The 23,720-nt window shown below is 36.7% G+C and overlaps 1 protein-coding gene across 3 annotated transcripts; it reads left to right on the forward strand.

The window, feature by feature from the left end:
* The first annotated feature begins 718 nt into the window (after window positions 1-718).
* tlx2 (T cell leukemia homeobox 2) lies at window positions 719-23,494 on the forward strand. Of its 3 annotated transcripts, XM_084718481.1 has the most exons (5): window positions 720-1,872; window positions 12,203-12,415; window positions 13,071-13,308; window positions 22,413-22,593; window positions 23,113-23,494. In XM_084718481.1, exons 1-5 carry the CDS (start codon window positions 1,365-1,367, stop codon window positions 23,122-23,124), a joined length of 1,152 nt encoding a protein of 383 aa, XP_084574607.1. In that variant the 5' UTR covers window positions 720-1,364; the 3' UTR covers window positions 23,125-23,494. The 3 variants fall into 3 exon arrangements, with proteins under 3 accessions (XP_084574606.1, XP_084574607.1, XP_084574608.1); XM_084718480.1 differs by having other exon boundaries at window positions 719-1,872; window positions 22,413-23,494; XM_084718482.1 differs by lacking the exon at window positions 12,203-12,415 and having other exon boundaries at window positions 22,413-23,494.
* Window positions 23,495-23,720: the final 226 nt, after the last annotated feature.

Genomic DNA, 23,720 nt, shown 5'->3' on the forward strand with positions numbered 1-23,720 from the left:
TAGACAGTGAACGCGCACAAAAGGAAAACACCCATGTTTCATTGCTGCAGAACTGCTGTCAAGTTCTGTATCAAATCATGTCCAACAGAAGGGGCCTTCTCAGGTGGCGGAAAGAAAGAAAGAAAGAAAGAAAGAAAGAAAGAAAGAAAGAAAGAAAGAGGACTCTTCAGAGGCCAACAAAACCACTGAATGCAGCACTTTGGTCTTACAATTAAATATTTTAATGAAATATCCACAAAAGGGCAAACCGTAAATATAGAGACGTAAATATCAAAATTAACTAAACATTTTCGTGACAGACTCACAAAATCCCACCATAAAAATGACAAAAATTAAAGATAAAAGGAGAAAAATCTAAAATTTACTCTTTTTTCTTTTTAAAATGTATCTTTTCTGACATCAGGAGAGACCTTTTCCTTTTTCTGGCTGTGTGGTTTCAGTGATTGCTCTTGAATGAATGAATGAAACGATTAACTTCAGTAATTTTTAACATGTAGACGCGCATTGACGCACAACTGTTTGGAAACCGCTTGACCCGAGCACTCAGCGCCACTAAAAGGCACAAAACCTCCCGTTTAATACGAGAAAAGCTGCAGAAAATAAGGAAAGCTGCGGCTTCTTTAAGACATCCGAGCAAAACAACTGCCCTGCTGACAGGGAGGAGGAGGAGGAGGAGGAGGGAAGGAGGGAGGGAGGGAGGTTTGGCTGGATGACCGAATGGCAGCTTTTACGCAGAGGGTTGTCTCACCTGCTGAAACGCGCTCCACCATTCAGCACAACAGAGCAATCTTTCCCTCTCACCTCCAATTAATATCGAGGTCAGCGCTGCGTTTTCTCCGCTTTGGGTTTGTTGTTTTGCTCTATTTTGATGCGACGAGCTTGGGTACCCCACCGTGCCCTCTGCGTATGGATCGTCTCTGCCAGAGTAGGCGAACAAAGCGCGTCAAACCTCTCCAGAGAACTGCTGCACTCCCAAATAAATCACGGATTTCTGTCTGTAAGTACTCTGGATAACCATTTGGCATCTTTTTTGGTTGCTTTTCTTGTCGTTAGGCTGACCTGTGTGTAGTTCACTGGGAAAGAACACGCTGTTAAAGATGGATACGCTTCTCCTTAGCCCGATGGATAGGCATTTAATTTAGGGAACACCCGATCCCGCTGCTGGACAAAAATAATGGAAAGATTTTGGATAGCGCTGGACACGTTGTTGCTTTCCTGGGAGTAGAACGGGCCTGTGTCGATGCTTGAAAGCAAAAGAACTGCAGCACACATACAAACATTTCATCCCCCAAGGCGCGACTTACTACATGTCAACTGATAGAACAAACTGACAAACACATCACCGAGAGAAACACGCAAAAACTATGGAGCACACCGGGATCGAGGAGGTGAACCAGACGCACCAGCAGCAGCATGAGCCCATCAGCTTCGGCATCGACCAGATCCTCAACAGCTCGGACCAGTCCAGCGGCTGCATGCTGCCCAACCGGACCGGCGACCCGGATTACGCGCTGGCCTCCAACGTCTACAGCAACGGCTACAACAGCGTCTACAATCCGGCCTGCTCCATGGCGGCGGCGGCGGCAGGTCTGGCCGGCTCCTACAACGTCAACATGAACATGAACGTCAGCATGAACATGAACGTTAACGTGAACTCGGGCGGCGCAGGCGGGGTGATCCGGGTGCCCGCGCACAGACCCATGCCGCCTCCGCCCGCGGCTGCTGCTGCGCCGCACCCGCCCCCTGCGACGCATCCGCCGGGCATCGGAGCCAGCATCCCCTCGGTGCCCGGGATGGGGATGGGGAATGCGGCAAACTTCACCTTCCCGTGGATGGAGAGCAGTAGGAGGTTTGCCAAGGACAGATTAACAGGTAAAAAGAGTTTCTTCCTCATCATCCTGCAACACCTGTAGTCTGATTTGTGTTAAAACAGCTGTAGGACAGATGTTTATAATCTACCTTCACGCACCTTCATTTGCTTCCACACCCCAATAAATGAGCCCAAAGACCCGGGCAGTGCGAGTTGTGGATTTTTTTGTGATATTTGCCTCAAAATAATAATAAAAACACAACACAGGCCCAAAACAGCTGATTCGGGCCTAATAGCTCGACAAAGTGGAGCTGGTTTTATCTTAATCTATAACGAATCGTATTTAGGCATTATATGCACACACACAGTCAGTTTTATTATACTGGAAGGGCAGTCTGATAAACGAGAGCAGAAATTGACATGGACATGCTGATGAATCAGTATTGGACCATCACTCTCCATTTACAGCGGATGACGGATAACGACGTTCCGCGTCTTTTCATGAGGATGAATGATTTTTTTTTTCGTAGACTGTGAGCCAATTGAGAAACCCGGAAGATGGCTCATAATAGTAATAACGCATGGCAGAGTAAAATCTATTATAACAGGGGATAATAACATCTTAGGTCTATTATTATTATTATTATTATTATTATTATTATTATTATTATTATTATTATTCACAATATTTACCATTACGACTAATGTAGCATTTTTATTCTAATTTAGAGATCATATTACCTTAATGCAACGCTTCAGTTATGTGTAGCTCTCAAAAATTAATCATCACAGGTAGTAAACTCTTAATTTATTTAGCTTTTAATGCATTTATAGAGGTCAGACAGATCTTCCTCTGATATTAAATACAATGTGAATTTGGAGGAAAAACAAAAATTGGCAATTGATATTTTATTTTATTTTGCCCTGCTGCAAGAGAGAAGTCATGACTTTTCCTGTAATGCTTATTAAAGGGAGCTTTCTTCTCTAAGCCTCTCTATTTACACTTTGCGGAATTTGCTTATATTCTTTCTGCTTTTTTTGTATTTCTCTTGTTCTGTTTCATTGTGAAAATAGACAAATCAAAATAACTAATTAGTAAATGCCATGACGCAGCAGTAATGCAATAATAAAACAGGAGTGGCAACTTGGAGATTATTTTTAATTTAATAACCTTGGGATTTGCTTTTCCTTCTTTTTTTTGGAAAAGATAATAAAAACAAAAACATTACAAATGAGTAATTTATTATTTAAAGAGAAACTAGGATGCATTTTATGCTTTTTCACAAGCAAACCTCGTTTTTCTTTTGTAGTGCAAATAATTACAGTTACAGTCACATAATCTTAATTTAATTGTTACAGGTCTTTACTGACGTGATCAGGTTTGGTTTCAGCTTCAAACACCGTCATATATTTTCAGTATTTTTATGCACTCTTATTATTCATAATGCTTTTGTGTCAAAAGTGCAAAAAACAAAACAAAACCGTGTTTTCTTTATAAATCAAAGAGGAGCTTTTACAGAAACATGGCAAAATACCTAATTTATCATTTAAAACAAACTGAATTTTAGACACTTAAATGCATCTTTAAGGTAAATATATTTTTGTCCATGTATGCAAATAATCTGCGTTACATAATCCCAGTTTAACTGTTACAGTTCTTTGCTCACATGATTTGTTTTAGCTTCAACCACCGTCATACACTTAGTTTTTACTTCACTCTTTATTATTATTATTTATTATTTATGATCTTTATTGTTCATAATCGTTTGTTTCTTATCTGTAAAAACAAATATCCATGCTTCCTTTTTAAATCAAAGGCAGGCTTTTGCAGCTTCCGACACAAAAGATGTTTATTTTTATTTTTGCAGGAATAATAAATGCACATCGATCAACAAAATAACGCGCCACTTCTAGCAACTGCAGGTGTTCTATAGAGACAGATCAAAAACAAAACATAGAATAAGATTTTAAAGAATATTCCATGAGTTCTGCTGTGATAATCAGACTTTATGTTCTTTTATTCTCTGGAATAGTCATTTAGTTTTCGGGGGGGGTTGCACTGTTCCACTGGTCTAGACCTTTTTTGTTCTCATGACCTCATCGTTATGAAGATGAAAATGAAGAACATCATGGATTTGCGCGCCCTCCTCACCCCTCCACCTCCCCTCCACGCATTAAATATTCACTATTCCGTCCTTTCTATCTGATTAATTATTAAATAGTGGGGGACGATATGTCAACTGCAAAAAGATACAGTGTAAATAGGCTTATCAATTCTACTCATAGTCACCGAGGGCCTCTCGTTTAATTTCTCTCAGCTTTGTGTCGCTGTAATTATTTCGCAGGCAGCTTATATCTTTCCACTGTATTGATCAGCACAGATACACACACACTAACACACACACTCTATCCAGATTTAGCCTGCTCTGTTTCCTATAAAAGGCCGTAAATCAAATGGACTATCATCTATCCTGATGGGCAGAGCAGCATTTTAAATGTTTCTCTCCCTCTCTTGTTTTTCTCTTCGCTTCTCAACCTGAAACCGGAGGAGAAAAAAAAAACGGCCCCGTGCAGCTTTAAACAGCTAAACATGTTGCCAAAGGCTTCCAGCTCTGGCAGCAGCAGCCGTGGGAGGTTCTCTCTCTTTTCTTGTCCTGTTTTTTTTTTTTTTTTTTTTTTTCTCAGGGATGTAAACGAAACCTGTTAAATTGCACAATAGACTTCTCGCATTTTTCATCCTGGCGCGCGTCCTTATGGCCTAAATTCATGTTATAAATCATGAGAAGTTGTATGAGACTGGCGCAGAGGATTAAAGCTGTGGAGCGTTGGAGGAATCACTGAATCCATCTCTGGAAATAAAGCTTTTTATATGCTGGTGGGTTTATGGTGATCACCGTGGGGATTCTGCCGACAGCAGCCTCAGTTTTTGTGCCATTTTGCTCAAAAAATGTCACCTGTTTTGATTTTTTATTTGCTCTTTCTGCTGTCCTGTTTCATTGTGCAAAAATAAATGAATGAAAAATGATAATTAACGCAGCAATAACGCAATAAAAAGAAAATCAGCTCAAAACTTGTAACTTGTATTTACATTTTCTGAGCGTTCGACGATGTTGATGACATAAAAAAAACCATAAAACAAACAAAAACTTAAAATACAAAACATAAAAACTTTAAAAAACTGAAATCAAATAAAGATACAATAAGAACATAAAAACTAAAACTAAGTAATTACAAACAATTAAAAAAAAACTAAAATAGATGAACAACCACAATTAAAAAATAAACACTAAGCAACTGTGATTTGTTATTTAATTTGTTATTTAAAAAATAAATATATATATATTTTTAATTATTTGGTCAATAATATTTATAGGCTAATAAAATAAGTGTTTACAGCACAAGATATGTAAAATCCTGAAGTCATCATCTGTTAATATACGTAAATATACGATGGACAAACGCCAGTCCAATAATTGAAATTATTTTAAACTAGCATTGCTATAATAATAATAATAATAATAATAATAATAATAATAATAATAATAATAATAATAATAAAAGATAATGTGGATCGTTTGTGCGTCTTGACAATAAACGGGACCATAATACAGTATGTGTGGCTCTACAGGCCACGTAGCGCCAATAAAAAACATAATTAAACCCTTTTTCCTCTGCAGTAAATCTCTGTCTGGGTGTTAATGGCAGCAGAGCAGAAAAATATGATTTTATTCTGCGCGCTGAAGCCGCTCCTGTGCGTCCTCGTGTTTCCACGCTGCCCTGATTCTCGCTGTGACAGAAGACAGTAAACGCCTTCCTGCCTTTTGTCCCGCACTCTGTAATAAATAGCAATATATGTTCATGTTATATTTCAATATCCCCTTTAGAATCCTTCACGGATATATTTATTAGATTGCTACAAAGGTAATATCCGCAGTGGGGAAGGGAGGCGCTGTCACTGAGCAGTGTTATTAAGTATAGATGGTTTTATTATGGGAAACATATTCTCCATGGTAGCATTTTATTTTTTGAATTGCTTATGCTAAATTGTGTTACCCTACCAGGCTGCAGATTGAGTATTCTCACACATTTTCTTTTTCCATTTGAGGAAAGGAAAGAAAGGGTCAGAATATTTTGCAGTTTTTTCTTCTTTTTAATATAAAGCTTTTCTGTATTTACAGTGAATATGATGATTTTCAACCATGTAGACATTTCAATAACACTGTTCTCCAAGTGGCTGTTCAGTGTACAGTTTCACTTTGGCATTTAGAGGAAGCACTAAATCTTTGAGGTTTAATGGAAGATTTGACATTTTTCACCACATTCACGGTTCGTTTTTTCTGGGATTTACAAATCCTGCAGCCACATGATATCATTAGAAATGCTCTATGAGCCACAATTAACTATTTATGTGTAGGGTTTTTAAAATTTTTGACTAATATCATCTCAGCATCATGAGAATTTTGAGAAATCAAATTTCCTTATTCTAAAAAGAATATGTTTTATTGCCATAAACCTTTTTTTAAGGGCAACGTTTGGTACACTGTAGTGAAAAGTCTCTTCAAACTCACTGTTTTACTCCAGAACTGGGGGCACAGTGAACACACTATAGTGCCACAGATGTTATTGGCTAATTATTCTTATTGCGAAAATAATTAAAATCTTAACTTTGGAGCTAGAGGATACAACAAACCATTAAGGTTTCATGGAAGATTTTACATTTTTCACCACAATCACGGCTTATTCACTGGGATTTAGAGTCTACAGGGATATTACATCATTGATAGTGACAACTGGCTGTGAATACATTTAATAGTATAGATTTGGAATGTATGATTCTGACAAAAGTCTCAGAATTATGAGAATTTTCAGACATAAAAATGATTGATGAAAAAAGATTGTTTTATTATATTGCCATAAACCTTTTATGCATGTCAACTTTTACTATTGTTGTGAAAAGTCAATTTAAACTCACTTCTTTGCACTAAAATTGACTTGATATAAAGGCACTCTGACCACATACACAGATACACCATGCCACAGATGTTATTGGCTAATTAATCGTCTCATAGTGGAAATAATTATAAAACTGTAACTCTGGACCTTTGACAATTCAAAAAACCTGAGGATTCATGGAAGTTTGACATTTTTCACCATAATCACGGTTTATTTGGTGGATTTAGATACTTGATGTTGGTTTAAGATCCAGCCGAGGAGCGTAGAAGCTGCAGTATTTCTTTCTTACAGTCCTTTCTTACAGTTTTTTTTATGGGATTTGGAAATAATATATAATTAAAAATGCTCCATCATCAGCTGCAATTAGCTATTTTTAATATTAAGATGTCTGACATTAGTCTGTTCTGAAACTTTTGACAAATCTAGATTTTTTTTTCTAAAAAAAAAATTATACATTTAATCTTTTTATTCCCAAAAAGTGTACGATAACCAGCACCAATGGGTGTTTTTTTTTTTTTTTTTTATCATATTGCCTTGTATATTTTATATAGGTTGACCTTTAACTTATGAAACACTCTAGTGAAAGGTCAGTTTACGATTTGACATTTTTCACTGCAATCTTGTTTTATTTGGTTGGATTTGGAAAATATTATGTCATTAAAATGCTCCATGAATTATTAATTAGCTATTTTTAATATTTAGGCTTTTGGAAGAGAAAAAAAATGCATTTTATCTGTTTTCCCTGAATATCTTTTTATTCCCAAAGAGTGTGCAATAGCCAGCACCAATGGGTGAACATACAAGCATATAACAGAACAGAGTTCACTGAGTTTAATCATATTGCCTTCTGCCGTTCATGTAGGTTGACCTTTACCTGGTATAATACTGTGGTGAAAGGTCAGTTTAAACTCACTATTTAACACTTAAACCAAAATTATCTTAAGATAAGGGCACTGTGGACATATTTGAGCGGCATAGATGCAAGAATACAGGAATATTAATGGTTATTTTCATTCATGTTTCTTCCTTAAGCCTGCTGCAGTTGAGCAGGGACAGTCTTTTAATTTGATGATCCAGCTCAAGAACACACCAGCTCAAAGATTACAGCACTTCTTGCCCTGATTATGATAGCGATGTATAAATGTGAAGGCATATCTGATTCCTGAGAGTTACACCATCAGTCAAAACACGAAACCTGACAGATGCAGTATCCATAGCATCACTGTATCGTGTATTTATCAGCATTTTGCACGGTGCGAGGCAAAGCCTCTCTGCAGTTGGCAGAGTCCTAAGGCTCCTGCTGCAGGCTGTGTTCCACTTGGGTTTCCTCTGAACGTGCTCGAATGTGCCTGGTCCATTAGTTAGCTCACAGATGGCCTGAAATAGCCATCTAATGCAGTATTATTTAGCCAGACCTGCCGCTGGGAGCAACAACAGGCCTGCTCGCTCCCAGAATGTGACCCGTAGGGCTACGCATAGTTTTGGCTGACCAAAAAGGACCAGTTACAATGTTTAAACGTACATATGTTAGAAGTCAGCATAAGAATAAGACTGGGAGTCATGCAAGATTTAAAAACACACAATGATGTGCAATAATGCCACTATAAACTCACTATTAAAGGCCACAGAGGTGCTGCAGCCTACTGTGAGCACCTTATAGAAATATCAGAAACATCATGGGAAATTTGTCACTATAAACTCATGATTAAATACCATAGATGCCTGTCTGAGTCCCAAAAGGAATATTAGAGGGATACAATTACCATTTATACTACTATTGAGCAGCAGAGCAACACATAATGTGAAACCTGATAATAATATTATAGGAATATTACCATAGGAGATTAAAAATAATAATTAGAGGAAGAAAAAGAAGACATGGTCACTATAAATCCAGCACAAAACACAATAAAAGGTGGTGAGTTTTTCATATCAGGCACTAAATTTTCATTGCTAATTTACACTCAGGTGATGTTAACTTTATGTGACCTACTGTAACAGCACATTGCAGCTATTCATCTTTATTTTACAAATCATTTGCTCGTGTACGCCTCAATTTGCCACTCGTGTTCAGCACCATCAGGGGACCTCGGCGGCTCCCTGGAAACGACTGCCGAGCGCATAATAGCTTCATGTTCCATTTTCCATCCAAATTGTCATCGTCTGTGTGGCAAATGAATTTTCAGGTCGCTGAAACTCTGTGAGCAGCAGCAGCAGCAGCAGCAGCGGCAGCAGCAACGTGGCCCTTAGGGGACACCTATGCAGATGTTTTCATATTCATTTTGGCTTCTGGTGAGCTTTCCTGACAAAACAAAAACAAATAAACACCCTGTAAGACAGGAGGCGAAACAGCTTGCTGGGGAGGAATGACACAGATACAGAGAGAAGGAGGGAGAGAAAGAGACAGAAACCGTTTTTTTTTTTCTTTTTTTTTTTTTTTGTTGTTGTCGTTGATTTCCATTCTGCCTCAGAATGAGAATGTGGCGGGGGAGTGGATCTATGGCCAAAAACGATCTCATTACATTTATTGATCTTCTGTTTACCCATGGCTGACAAAATAGACAGGATTCATAGATATTTTATGATGCAGAAGATAAGTTGTTATTAATACCCAGATACAGTGATACGTGAAAGTGAACCACTGGGCAGTGAGGCACAGATGGAAGAAAGACACAATCATGAGGCTCACACAGTGGCAGTGTGCGATTCCTTTTTTTTCTTTACAGAGACGACAAAGTAGTTGAGTAGACACAAACAGCCCAGTCAATACATGTATATATCATTTATTTATCTATTTATAAGTTTTCTTTTTTATTGGTTTTCCAAGAGGAAAAACATACATACATACATTAAAAAAGCAATAAAATGTATCATATATCAAAATATCAGTGCAAACTACACCAAAGACAGGACACAAACAGGAAACGAGGACAGAGGGAATGTAAAAAAGACAGAGCATTTATACGTATCGTATTATACAGACAATATAATACCTCAAATTATACATGTTCTATAGAACAACACATTATACTGTTGAAAAAGGACATAAACCATCAGAACATCAGGTTACAGTAGTATAAGGCCCCACATCTTGCCTTCAGCTTATAACATAGTCTTTCACAGGAGGCCATTTTCATCAAACCACTCCTTCACTGATACATCTGTTTAGTTTTGTCAGTGTTGCAGTAATATATATAATTCATTTTAAAGAATAAATCATTACCTCAAATTTCATCAACATCAATATATGGAAAATATACGTGGTGTATTTTGCAAAAATGATGGAAAGTTGTGTAACTGCATGAACAACTCGGTAATATTATTATTTGGACAGAATGACTCACTTAATGTTTGTATGGAAGATATGTTGTGCAAAAATTTTTCCAATGGCAAAAACTAAAGTGTACTGTTCTAGGGATGCACGATATGATGATAACAACAACAACAACAACAAAAAACATACTGCAATAATTTTGACAGATATTGTGATACGATTTACGAATAGTGGGCATGATCATGTTTGTATCAAAATTTTCATTTGCATGAAAAAAAATTAAAACTTATTAAAACTATTAAAATTCAAAATAATGTGACATTTGTTGGGGTCTGTACCAAACAAACATGTTTTCTTACACTTGAACAACAACATTAGTGAATCAGGGCATCTCTACAGCACTACAGCATCAAAAAAAAAAAAAAAAAAAAACTGCTTCTGCAATATAATATTTAATAACTGCACTTGGCCAGATTACACTTTCAGTAACATTTTGTTTAATTGTGCTGCCTTAACAGCAAATCATTACCTCGAATTCAGTAAAATTTAGGTGATTTAGTCTGCAAAAATTATGAAAAGTTGTGTAATTGTGCATGATAACAATGTTATATTATTGTTAGGAGTTTTAATGACAAATGATTGATGTTTGTATGGAAGATGTTTTGAATTTGATTTGTCTGATGGCAAACCCCCCCCCCCCCCCCCCCCCCCCCCCACAAAATTACAAAAACTGTATTGTGCTAAAAGGTAACACAACATGGGAAAAACATGATTAAAAAAAGTGATTATTTTGACAAATATTGGGATAAAGATATGAAGGATGGGAATGATAATTTTTTTGCAACATTTTCATTTGGAAATAACGATTCATGTCATGATGATGTGACATTTGTTAGCATTTGTACCAAACAAACATGTTTTCTTACATCTAGAAAGCAACAGTTGTAAGTCAGGACGTCTCTGCAGCTCTACAGTACTTTATCATAATGCTGTTTTAACGCACATAAATCCTTTATCAAAAAAATTGCAGCTTGAGATTTGGATACTGCACTTGACCTGTGAAGATTCCAGTAATATTTACTTAATTGTGCAGCCTTGCCATGTAAATCTATGTAAATGTAACATTTGTGTGTGTATTTGTGCTTTATGATCAACCATGTAATATTACTGTTAGAAGTTTTAATGACACATCCTTAAGGTTTGTATGAAAGATGTGTTGTGCAAAAAATTTATAACTTTGAATTTTATTTGTCTGATGACAAAAATTCACCCAAAATTGCAAAAATTGTTTTGTACTAGGCGTGCACAATAGAGTACAATTTAGTTTATTCTGACAGATAGAGGGATATCATTCAAATTTAGTGAGAAATTATCATTTTTGCATCACAGTCTTAATTTGTTGTGGTCTGTCTGTACCAAACAAACATGTTTTCTTACAGTTAGAGAATACAGTTTGCAGGCCAGGGCGTCTCTGCAGCTCTACAGTACTTTATTTTCATTATAATGCTTTTATAATGCACATATTCCCCTTTATCACATTTAACATTGCAACCTCTGCAAAGAAAGAATAATAAAAGAATATATAATTACCTCACATTCAATATCAATGTATGTAAAATATAAGCGGTCTATACTGCATTATGAAACATTGTGTAACTGTGCAAAATTAACTATGAAATATTATTTCTAGGAGTTTTAATGACCAGTGTTTCATGTTTGTATGGAAGATATTTTGTGCAAAAATTTTATATCTTTCAATTTGATTTGTCTGATTGCCAAAAATCTCCCCAAATTACAAAAAAACATAATGTCTGTACCAAGTTGAACCCTTTGAATGGTACTTAGATTATTAGTGGAGATCTTCATATTGTCAAAGGATAATCATGATTGTCTGATTCTGATTGGCTGACCAGTTTGTGCTTGATTTATCTTTGTAAACCTGCTGGTTGTCATTTATTTTTCTAATTGCCAAATATCTGATTGTGCAGACAAACCTTTCCAAATGCTAACTTAAGAAACTAGAAGTAAATGACGTTAAAGTAGACCCTGCTCATCGTTCAGGTTTCCTTCATGTGATTAGCTGCTGTGCGTCGGCGCCTGCACAGCGGCTGCTGCTGCTGCTGTGCTCCAGATGTGGGACCTCACTGTGTCTCCCTTTCCTTTAGGGGAGCAGGCAGAGGACAGCCGAGTTGGAGAGACCACAGGGGGGCCGGGGCCCGCCGGGTCCCTCTGTCCTCTCCCAAAGGGAGACATCGGCAGGGTCCCCGTCTGGAGCACTGTGGAGACATTAGCCAAATGCTATTACCCCGAGCTCGCTCACCTGCGAGACGGCAATGGCCTTCTAGCAGACTATCCTTTCCCAAAGGGGGCTTGCCCAGGTGAGTCACCCCCTCCCCCACCAACCACCTCACCCATATGTGTTGTCCATCTTGTGTGCAGCTTAGATATTGAACGTTTTTTTGTCTTTGTTCGTGAAAATGTAACAGAAATTGCTAATTTTACTCTAGGAGGCCAATTTACTGCCAGCTGCAAGCGATATCTTTTCATGAATTGTTTTTGGAACTGATGCTGCATGCAGCTTTCTTAATGTGACTTTTCCTTGGACTCCCTTTCAAACCAGCGTGCTGTTTGGTTTTTCAGAATCTGGCAGGGGAATATTAGTTGTAATTGCATTTATCTTCTTCAATTGGCAGCTTCTGGGCCTTCTCTCCCCAAACACACTGGCTTTTTCAGAGTTAAGACAAAATGGACAATAATTTTATCTGCTCAAGGACTGGAAAACAAAATTGTGTTTATAGCATGAGTGTATACAAACAAAACCTCAAGGGAAATAAGTTTAAATTTCAGAAGCATGGATCAGTTTAGAAATGGAAATAATGGCTCACACTAACAGATATTAATCTTGAACCCCATCAGTTACTTACTACTAATGCTAACATGGACTTGTTTTTGAAGAATCACTTACATGATGTTCAAAGTTTGAAATCCTTAAGAATCATCAAATAATCCTCCATTTTTTCCCCTCCTCTTCAGCTGCCCTCTCACCCTTCTCCGTGACCCGTCGTATCGGCCACCCTTACCAGAACCGGACGCCGCCCAAGAGGAAAAAGCCTCGCACCTCCTTCAGCCGGGTGCAGATCTGCGAGCTGGAGAAACGTTTTCATCGGCAGAAATACCTGGCGTCGGCGGAGCGCGCCACCCTGGCCAAGGCCCTGAAGATGACAGACGCGCAAGTCAAGACCTGGTTTCAGAACAGACGGACAAAATGGCGGTAAGATTATGGCAGAGTGCATTGCAAAAAAATTTAAACTCAAGCTCCAATTTTGATCTAGCACTAACTTCAAATTTACATTCTTGGATAACAGACTTCTAGCTAGCTAACAGCCCTTTTTACACAGAGATCCCACAGTATAGCCACAATGAGGGCTCGCCTTAAAGCCGCCTTCATCTATTTACACTGAACAAGCAGTGGCATACAGCCGCCACAGTGTGTCCTTGTACACAGCAAATTGGCATCCTCGTGGATTTATAACAAAGCTTTTTCTGTGTTAAAGGTTTCTGTGTTAAAGGTTAAGTTAAAAAGATCACCAAAACTGACCCCCTGCCCTCATTCTGCCTCCGTACGTTCTATGCACATGACAAGGTGGAATAAAAGTGCAATATTCCGGACTTGAACAGGCTGTGTATAAGGGGCTAATGTATTGTCAGCTGGCAAACTGTAATATTTTGTTAACTTTATAGTAACTTCAAAAACACACAAAAAACAATTTAATATTTTAACGTTTTAGGTAGTAAATAGTGTAACTTTTTGATAGCTTTTTATTGAGCCAACAATGTCACATTTTGTTCAATTTTAGCAAGCTAGAAAATAATGTAATGCTTTGTTAACTTTATAGCTAGCTAATAAACAGTGTAACATTTTATTTTTTAACAAGTAAACAGCGTAATGTTTTGATAACTTTATACCTAACTAGCAAACATGGTAAGGTTTTGTTAACTTTATAGCTAACTAACAACTTATGTACCATTTTAACTTTTTTAGCAAGTAAACAGAGTAACGTCTTGATAACTTTATAGCTAGCTAACAAACAATGTAACATTTTAACTTTAAAGTTAGAAAACAATGCAACATTTTCTTAAATTTTACTGAGCTACCAAACAATGTAATATTTCATTAACTTTATAACTAGCTAACAAACATTTTTTTAGCTAGCAACAGTGTAACATTTTGATAACTTATACATTCAATTTAATTTAAACATAATCCCTTTCTGATGAGTTCACAAACAGCTCGAACAAACCCTACTGATTCTACCTTTAAAGTATCATCTGGTGCAGTTCAGTTGTGTGAAAGCAGAGAATAATAAAGCTAAAGCATCATAATTCTCTCTTCCACGTGCCATATTTTGCTCATTTCTTCTCCCTCGTGATCTACTTAATCAAAACAAAGAGGCCGTGGTGGATTTTCCAGAAGCTGTTCGTCTTTATGAGGGCAGGATGTTCACTCAGTAGAGCCACTCCTTTCAGTTTTTCTCCAGTGCCATGAAATTGACAGCACTCAACGTGTCTGTGTTTTACTCTCAGATCCAAAATGCTTACCGATGTTTTACTTTAAACATGAGTAAAATGGCCCGTGGGCAGCTGAAGCAATGGAGGCGTCGTACAACACAACACCTATTTTGCTTAGCCTAGCTGCCAGTCGAGGCCAGTTCACTTGACCAAGCACAATTACTCGTGAGCCTCCTGAAAGGCCTTTTAGAAACCTGCTGTCCAAAGCAATACTGAAACACTCACAGGAGGAATTGACTGCCAAGTCCATAGACAGAAACACACACACACACACACACACACACACACACACACACACACACACACACACACACACACACACACACTCCTTCACTTCATTCTAACTGTTGTTTATAGCCATTTGGAGGTAAATGAGTAGGAAATCAAATTATGAAGCCCTGCCCGTAGTTAAAGGGACAGGACACATATTTCAAAAGCAGATTACAAACAGCTAAATGACCTTTTAGGGTTTTAATGTTTAAATCATCCTAAAGCTTTTTAGAATGAGTTTTGAACACAGAAAACACTTGAAAACATCCGTGTGTTTTTTCTCCCAGCTGTTTGTCTTTAAGTGACATTTCACTCCAAAATCCAAAATACATATTTTTCCTCTGTTTATCCATCTAGATTGTTTTGGTGTGAAATTTTGTCTGACTCTTGAATATAATGGGATAAATAGCAGTTTAATGAAGGAACCTGGGCAGCAAACAACATTTATTTTCAGTGTCGATTAATCTGCAGATTAGTTTCTTAGATTAGATTAGATTAATCAGTTAGTTGTTTGGTCTAAATCAGTGTTTCTCAAAGCCCAAAATGGCGTCCTCAATGTCTTGTTTTATCTGCAACTCAAAGGTTTTCAGTTTATTGAAGAAAAAAGAAACCACAATATATCCATATTTAAGAAGCTGAAATCAGAGAACTTAGTCTTTTTTTCTTGAATAATAACTCAAACCGATTGGCAATATTTAGGAACTACTTTTTTCAACTCTAGTTGGAAAAGCAGGTCCTCATCAAATTGCCCAAAATTCACAACAAGGCCTGTGAATTAGGTCATGATTTCTGGAAAAAAAATCCTCGCTGTTTAGCATAACGCTACAATGATTATTTTCATTGTAGATTATTTTCTTGATTAATCAATTAGTTGACTGGTGTACAAAATGTCAGAAAATGGGGAAAAATGTCGATCAGTGTTTTCCAAAGCTCAAGATGACGTCCCCAAATGTCTTGTTTTGTCCACAACCAAGACATTCAGTTTACTGTCATAAAAAAGCAAAGAAAACAGAAAATATTCACATTTAAGAAGCTGAAATCAGAGATTTTTTTTCTGTAAAAATTACCCAAACTGATTAATCGATTAGTTGGCAATAAATTTAATAACTGATTTATCATCGATTAATCATTGCAGCTCTGATAGGAACTACTTTTTCTACTGTAGTAAGAGAGCAGGTCCTCATCAAATTGCTCATGGCCAATGGATTATCTTGAACAACCAGAGATTATGATTTAGTTATTATTGCAATTTATCGACCATCAAAACAGTTGGTGACTCATTTAATAACTGATTCATAATTGATTAATCATTGCAGGTGCAGTAGGAACTTCTTTTTTCTACTGTGGAAAAAAGTTGTTCCTCATCAAATTGTTCACAATGAGGTCTGTGGACTACCTTGAGTAGGTCGTGATTTCTGGAAAGACACTGCAACTAATGATTATTTGCATTCTTGATTATGTTCTTGATTATTTTTTTGGTCCATAAAATCTCAGAAAAAAATGTAGAACGATGTTTCCAAAAGGCCAACATGACATCATCAAAAGTCTTGTTTTGTCCACAACCCAAAGATATTAATTTTACTGTCATCAAGGAGTAAAGAAAACAGGAAATATTCACATTTAAGAAGCTGAAATCAGATAATTTTGTTGTTTTTTAATAAAAATTATTCACACTGTTTAATCAATTTTGAAAATAGTGTTTAATTTAATAATCAATTCATAATCAGCTGATCATTGCAGCTCTAGAAGGAACTACTTTTTTCTAGTATTTACCCATCAAACTGCTTGCAACAAGGTCTGTGGATTGATGATGATTTCTGGAGGAAACCACTCTTGAATCATAAACGTATAGATCTGTTTCATGTAAGTCCCACATGTATTGGAAGAAGGCAGGCATCTCTATGACATTTCTCCCGAACATGGCAAGTCACACCAAAACAAGATGACAGGTAGTTTCTGATTTTAGGGTGAACTATCCCTTTAAACAAACAGATAATACTGACATTTGGTTTCATGATCCCTTATAAACACTGAAAAAAGGTACATTTATTGAAAAAAAACGTTCACTCCGAGATGTAACCAAAATAAACTGGCTCAAAATAAACACCACTAAGACTGAGTGTTGTGCCACAAGTAACAAGGGAACTGGATTAACTCGTTTTTCTGATTTCCTAGTTTTGCCGAGATTTATGCCATTTCCCTGTAGTGTGCACCTGATAGGATGAGCATGAGGGATGTCTTTGCGTGACGACTACGCTAGTAACAAGAGGATGATCAAATCAACAGCCGGGGAATCAGATTATGATAATGCTGTTAACAATAATGTGTGGCTAATGGATGGAGGTTGGTGTGCATGAAAGAGTGTTTTAGAGGTGTGCTTCCGCCTGTGTTTTCTGACATTTGCATCATATTGTTGATTTTGATGGCAATCATTTATCGTTTATTGTGGTTTGTGTTATTAGCAACACCTCCATCATTTTGAAAGACGCAAGAAAGTTTTTCAGTGTGCGTTAATCTGAGCTGCAGATGAGGAGCGTTCAGAGCATTTCTTTGCTTAAGTTAACACACACAGAGGAGAAAATGTCCTGATGTAAGTGTAAAGGTCTGTTATGAGAAATGATCTGACTTTGAAGGAAACATCAGCTCAGGAGAAGAAAAAACTGAGAAACAAAAGCAGCACTTGACTTTGGTCAACATTGACTTAAGGTCACAATTTTTTAATTTAAAGGTTTTTTTCACATTCTTCTTAAAAGAGATGATATCAAGTGAGATAAAACGGCCAGTAAGATACGCTGTGTGGTCTTTGAAGTGTTGTTTTTTCCTTTGGACAGAAGGAAGGGATGGAGAGAAAAAAAAAAAAACACTGAGAGAATCATGATTCTTTGATTCAATTTCACTAATTTGGATCAATTTTCAATTTAATACTGAAACTGTGGCTCCCCTAGGATCAGTATCACTGAAAGGTTTATTGTTATCACACAGTGTTCCATATTATAAAAAGATATTTTCACATGATTACAATATTCAAATTTATCACATTATAACAAAAAATTCCCTTGTTATGTTACGACAGTATGCTATTTTTCTTATTATCTTGCATAACATGATAACTTATTGTGTTATAACATGACAAAGAGATATAAGTTATCATGTTTTATTACATGCTTTGTTGAATACTTGATTCTGATTGGTCAATTACAGCATTCTAAGATGCATTATTTTGTTATGAAGAACAGGCAGTTGCTATGGACACAGTTATGATCATAGACTGTGGAGGAGCAATTAAAACATTGTTAAATCACTAAAATAATATAGAAATTGAGTGAGCAGATCACTATTGTGAAAATAAAGCCATATAGTCATATTAAAATTAATATTTTGTGTCACATTATTTTTTTTGTAAGTAACTGTATAATAAGCAGAATAATGTACAGTGAGCAGGTCATTATTGTGAAATAAACCCCCTCATGATGATTCAAGATCATCCTGTCGGGATTCATTTCACAATAATGGCCTGCTCACTGTACACTATCCATTATGTTACCATATTACATTAAACAGCTTTGTTAAATACTCAGATGTGATGTTTTTAAATGATTTAAAATTAATATTTTGTCTCCCCTTATTGTCTTTTTTAGTAAGTAGCCGTATAATAACTGGGATAAGTAATGTTCGGTAGTGTACACTGTACATTATGCCTTACATAACATGAAACTAGAGGAGCACAGACATGTCCTTATCTGTATCTGTGTTTGTATCTGTTCATTCACCAAAATGATCTGTCTCTGTATTCGGATACCAGATCAGAAGTGGGTGTGGTCTATGTGAGAAGTCATGTTAATGCAGAGGTTTTATTTTCTAAGTTAATATTCATTTGCAATGTACATGTTGTGTCTACAAAGCACCAAAAATTTAATATGGGAATTTAATTATGAAATATATCTCCTCATCCTCACACTGTACTTTTCATCTCCCTTTCTCTTTTTATTCTTAGCTAGAATATGTTTTATGAACTGTCTGAAGACAGCACTTCCTCCACCTTAACTCTGGGATATTGAAATCAGATATACAACTTCAAAAAGGGGAATAATCTGATATCAGTAGTTCATTAAAGTAGGTGCAACCTTTTTAAACCCTGCCGAGGTAGACATGACTTTTTCTGAATAATAGCGAGCAATATTCGCATAGAAGAAATATCTGTTTCATTAGTATTATTTGTGATGAAAATAACTTATTTTCACATGAAATAATTAATGTTATAACAATATAAACAGTATATTGTGACAGCAATAAAATGATCTCGTTATAACTTGATATGAAAAAAGAGAATTGTTGGACCAACTTAAAAAAATAATTCTGTGCGTAGCACACACACACACACAATGAATTTAGTTTTATAAAAATCAATTGTGTTCATTTAATATGTTAACCTGATTTGAAAAAACTTAACTCACTTGTGCACAAATGTTCACAACTGAATTAAGGTTTTTCAGGTCATGTTAACAGGTTAGATGAATTGCTCTGAAATTTAATAGGTTTCAGAAATTCTTAATAAATTGACATTTTCTTCACTTCTCTATGATCTTCTCATCTAACTTCTCTTTTTATAATCCTGCAAACTCAACATGTGCCAATCACTAAAGTTCACCCGGTGTTCACTCTGGACACGTATCATTTTAAACATACTGTCTGTGCTTCAGAAATACACACATCTGTTCTTTTTGTTAACACAGCAAAATAATACCAGCACCTACTGACAGAATGTATAGGATTTATGTCACTATTAACATGTGCTGCACTGAGCAGAAAAAAACAAAACAGATGTAGTGGTTCACCTTGAGGCAGGAAATGTTGAGCACCTCCTCCTCCTCCTGTTAGTCACGTTCACTCCCTAACACCTGTCACTCATCCTGATCAGCTGTCATCTGGCCTGAAGCCTGAACTTATTGGCACAGGTGTTGAATAAACATAAAGGGAGAGCAGCCCGTTTGCAAATGAACAGGTTTCATTTGCAAATTGCCTGAGACAACTGAGACATCTCAGATAAGTGCACAGCTTTTCTTTTTGCCCATTTTCTTGCTTTATTTTCTTGATTTCTTTATCATTTCTTTACCCCCCCCCCATGCATTTCAAACATACATGTGCAGTTTTTTTGTTTTTAAAGCGTTATTATTTTTCTTGCAAAGATCCAACACATTATCAGTCTGATATCCTGTCCTGCAGTGGTTTCAAACACGTCTACTTCTTGCCATCATCAGTAACCACTGATTTTGACCAGTTCAACCAAATAGTCTTTTCTTGTTGTATGAACATATTTTTTAGATGTCTGAGGAGGTAACATTAAACAGTAATCTGCGAGAAAAAGGAGGGAAAATAATTGTAAATCTGAAAAAGAAAGATTGTTTTTTCTGCTTTCTGATAATATTTATTCTCTCATGACCCATTGGATTTAACTTGCAACCCCTTGTGAGGCCCTGCACCCCAGGTTGGGAACCACTGCTCAAATATAATCCTTTCTTCGTAAGTTATGTTGCCTATTCATGAGGATATGAGACAACTTGTGGCAGACACTGCTGCACTGTCAAATAAATCATAGGGAAATTTAGTGGAATCAACTAATCTTTTCTCATTACATTAACCTAAATATATAGGTTATTTATTTATTTATTTAATTTCTAAGTTTTAACTCAAAGCTATTACAAAGAACTTTCATATTTTCATGATTTTAGAGGCCCCTAGGGATCAAAGCTGTATTTCCTTTCTAGTTACCACAAAATATAACATCAAAAATAAAATAACATTTCTTGGAAAAATGTAAACTCGGGCTTGTTTCATCTGACGTCAAGGAGGATCTGACCTGATGACAGCATTAAGAATAAATAGCTGATCTTCACACGATGGTCTCATTTGCTTATGTAAGTCATAGAGGCATCAGTATTAAATTGAAAATATACCATTGTTTGTGTTGTTTGAGTGTAAAAAGAAATAAAAATTGTTTGTCATGTTCATCAGTGTGACTGAAGAGCTGTTGGTTCAACTTAATATTTTAGGCATGTTTTCTAAAGTACAACTGAATTAATATCGACTTTATTTGAAAAGTATATTTGTTTTGAATCAAATTGATCAAAATTATCTGAACTTGTCTTTTCAAAGCAGCGTGGACACTAGGTTTTTTGAGGACAGGAGTTTTTAACCGGTTATCAAACTCAATTCAATATTCAGTTCAATACTTATATCTTTATATGATGTAAAATAAAAGAGGCCATCCACAAGAAGATCTTATATTTCTGTAGTTGTTTATAATGGATGCCACCAGGTCAGAGTCTCTGTGAAATCATATGAAATGAGTCTGTGTTTACATTTCCGTAGGAAAAGTTACAGTGAGTCGTATGTTAGCCAGTTAAAAAGAAACAGGAGTATTTCAATCATTTTTCTTTTTGGCATTATATTTTGTGGTTATTGCAGTGGAAAAACTACCGCTTTTCAGAGGTGGAAAAAATAAACCCATTCTTTACTCAAGTAGTAGTAGGAATACTTGTGTAAAAAAGACTGAAGGACATTTCTACCACAAAGCTAACTGAACCTCACCTTGTCTCCACAGTCGTGTCTCCCTCACTTGTCATTTTTGTCTTGTTACTTTGTTTTGTTTCATCTTTTATTCCATTTTCATTGTTAGGTCTTTCTCATAGTTTTGTCTTATGTTGTTTTTGTGTTGGTATGTCTTGTTATGGCATTTAAGTCATTGTCACAGTTTTTAAATAGTTTTCGTTTTATGTTGTTTTGTCTCATTATGTCATTTTCATCTTGTTATTTCTTTTAAGTCACTGTGCCTTTTTATATTGTTGAGCTAGTTTTGTTTTGTTATGTCTTTTACAATGTTTTTTGACGTGACACCTTGTACGTCATTTGCTTCTTCGTATGTCTTTTTTGTAGTTTTGTCTTGTTACATCGTTTTCATGTCTTACGTCACATCCCGTTGCATCTTTTATTTTTTTGTTTTTTTTTTGCTGTTACTCTTTGCCTAGTCATTTCTGTCATGTTATGTCTTTACTTTGTTTTTGTCTTTGACTTGACTTGATCCAACATTTTCATCTTGTTGTGTCACGATTACGTCCTTTTCTATGTGTCATTGTCCCATCCATTTACAGTAGCTTGAAATTGGTCTTGATGTTGGCGAAGCGGTGCACAATGACTCACTTATTCCCCTCAAATGCATTAAAACAAATAAATTATTATGTTTTGAAAATATAAGGAGTGGAAAGTACAGATATTTGTGTTAAAACATAGGGAGCAAAAGTAAAAAAGAAATAAAGAAAAATAAATACTCAACTAAAGTACAGATTCTTCAAAACCTACTTACTAATACAATTACTAAATATCTGTACTTAGTTACTTCCCATCTCTGCCAGTAGCTTTAAGTTAAAACAAATATTTTTGAAGTGTGTGGTATACAGTGTGTGTCTGTGCGATATAATTACACATTATATAGGTCTTACATCTTCCCCTCTTCCCCTTATGTCTCCTCCATCCACCCAGGAGACAGACTGCAGAGGAGAGAGAGGCAGAGAGGCAGCAGGCCAACCGGCTGATGCTGCAGCTTCAGCAGGAAGCTTTCCAGAAGACGTTGAGCCAGCCGCTGCAGCCAGACCCGCTCTGCCTGCACAACTCCTCCCTCTACGCCCTGCAGAACCTGCAGCCCTGGGCAGAAGACAATAAGGTGACCTCCGTCACCTCCGTGGCATCTGTAGTGTGAACGTGTGAGTGTGTGAGTGGGTGTGTAGAGAAGAGAGGGAGGGGGAGAGAGAGAAAGAGACAGACAGAGGAGGGAGGGACAAAGCTGGGAATGAAATGTGTTTATCAAAGTGTCGTCAGAATGGACAAAGGGAGGAATCTCTTCAGTCTATTTCTGACGTGTCTGACGTTCAAAAACGCAGCACCATTATGGGATTATCATAGATACGGGAGAATGATTTTTGCTTTGGAAAAAAGAAAGATTTGAAAGGACACTGTGCTTCCTCACTCATTGATCGTTACCAGCAACATGGTGGGGGAGTGTGTGTAGAGAGAGACAGCTCTCTGTTACTGCCAAGACCTACAAAACACTGTCTGCGGACTTCACAGCACAGGAGCCGCACTGACATTGCTGTTTGACAAAATTAAGCAACTGTTTTCTTGAATATCTGAAGTATGTTGAGTCATTTTCCTGCCTTACACCAAGTTTCCGCTTTCCCTTCAGCTGACGGTCTAAAAGAGAGGAGGGCACTTTATCCATAAGTGCCAGGAAACAAATGGACACCTCTGTACATGCCCAACTATCAAGACTGTCCCCCCATTTTGCCTCTGGATCCCTCACGAGGCAGCAGAGACTCTCTGCCGATAATGGCAAAAAAAGACCTCCTGTTTTTCGCTTTTGACTTTGTACAATGTAGTAAATGCATGTTTCAACCCTTTTCTGTGTGCACTCGGACGTACCATTGAAGTCAGCTGCTGTCGAGGTGGACCGCAGTGTTCAAGTGGTAGTAGATTGGTGGAACTCCTGATGATGAATTCCTCATTATGTTCAATTTAAAGGTGTTTTATATTAAATGATATTGTGACTTTTTGAAAAAGATGACAAACCTCTCTGTTTTTCTTCCCTCCCTTTGTCTCCTCATTGGGTTCTTTCACTCGCTGTCTGTTTGTTGTTTGTCACCATTATGAAAACCATGCAATAATACTTTATGGTTTTAGCGAGCTAGTTAGCCTCCTGGGATTTAGCTATGATTACACATTAAAGTTTCAAACCACCCAAAGGTAAGATACCATCGAACTGTATCAGAAGGACAGCGCAATACCTTTTTTTTT

The sequence above is a fragment of the Lutjanus erythropterus genome, chromosome 5 (genome assembly GCF_056507025.1).
Source record: "Lutjanus erythropterus isolate fLutEry1 chromosome 5, fLutEry1.hap2, whole genome shotgun sequence".
NCBI lineage: Eukaryota > Metazoa > Chordata > Actinopteri > Lutjaniformes > Lutjanidae > Lutjanus > Lutjanus erythropterus.

Coding starts and splice junctions, on each gene's coding strand:
- tlx2 (XM_084718480.1), top strand. CDS start 1,365: ATGGAGCACACCGGGATCGAGGAGGTGAACCAGACGCACCAGCAGCAG. Junction 12,416..13,070: donor CCCAAAGGGGGCTTGCCCAG/GTGAGTCACCCC, acceptor CCTCCTCTTCAG/CTGCCCTCTCACCCTTCTCC. Junction 13,309..22,412: donor AACAGACGGACAAAATGGCG/GTAAGATTATGG, acceptor CCATCCACCCAG/GAGACAGACTGCAGAGGAGA.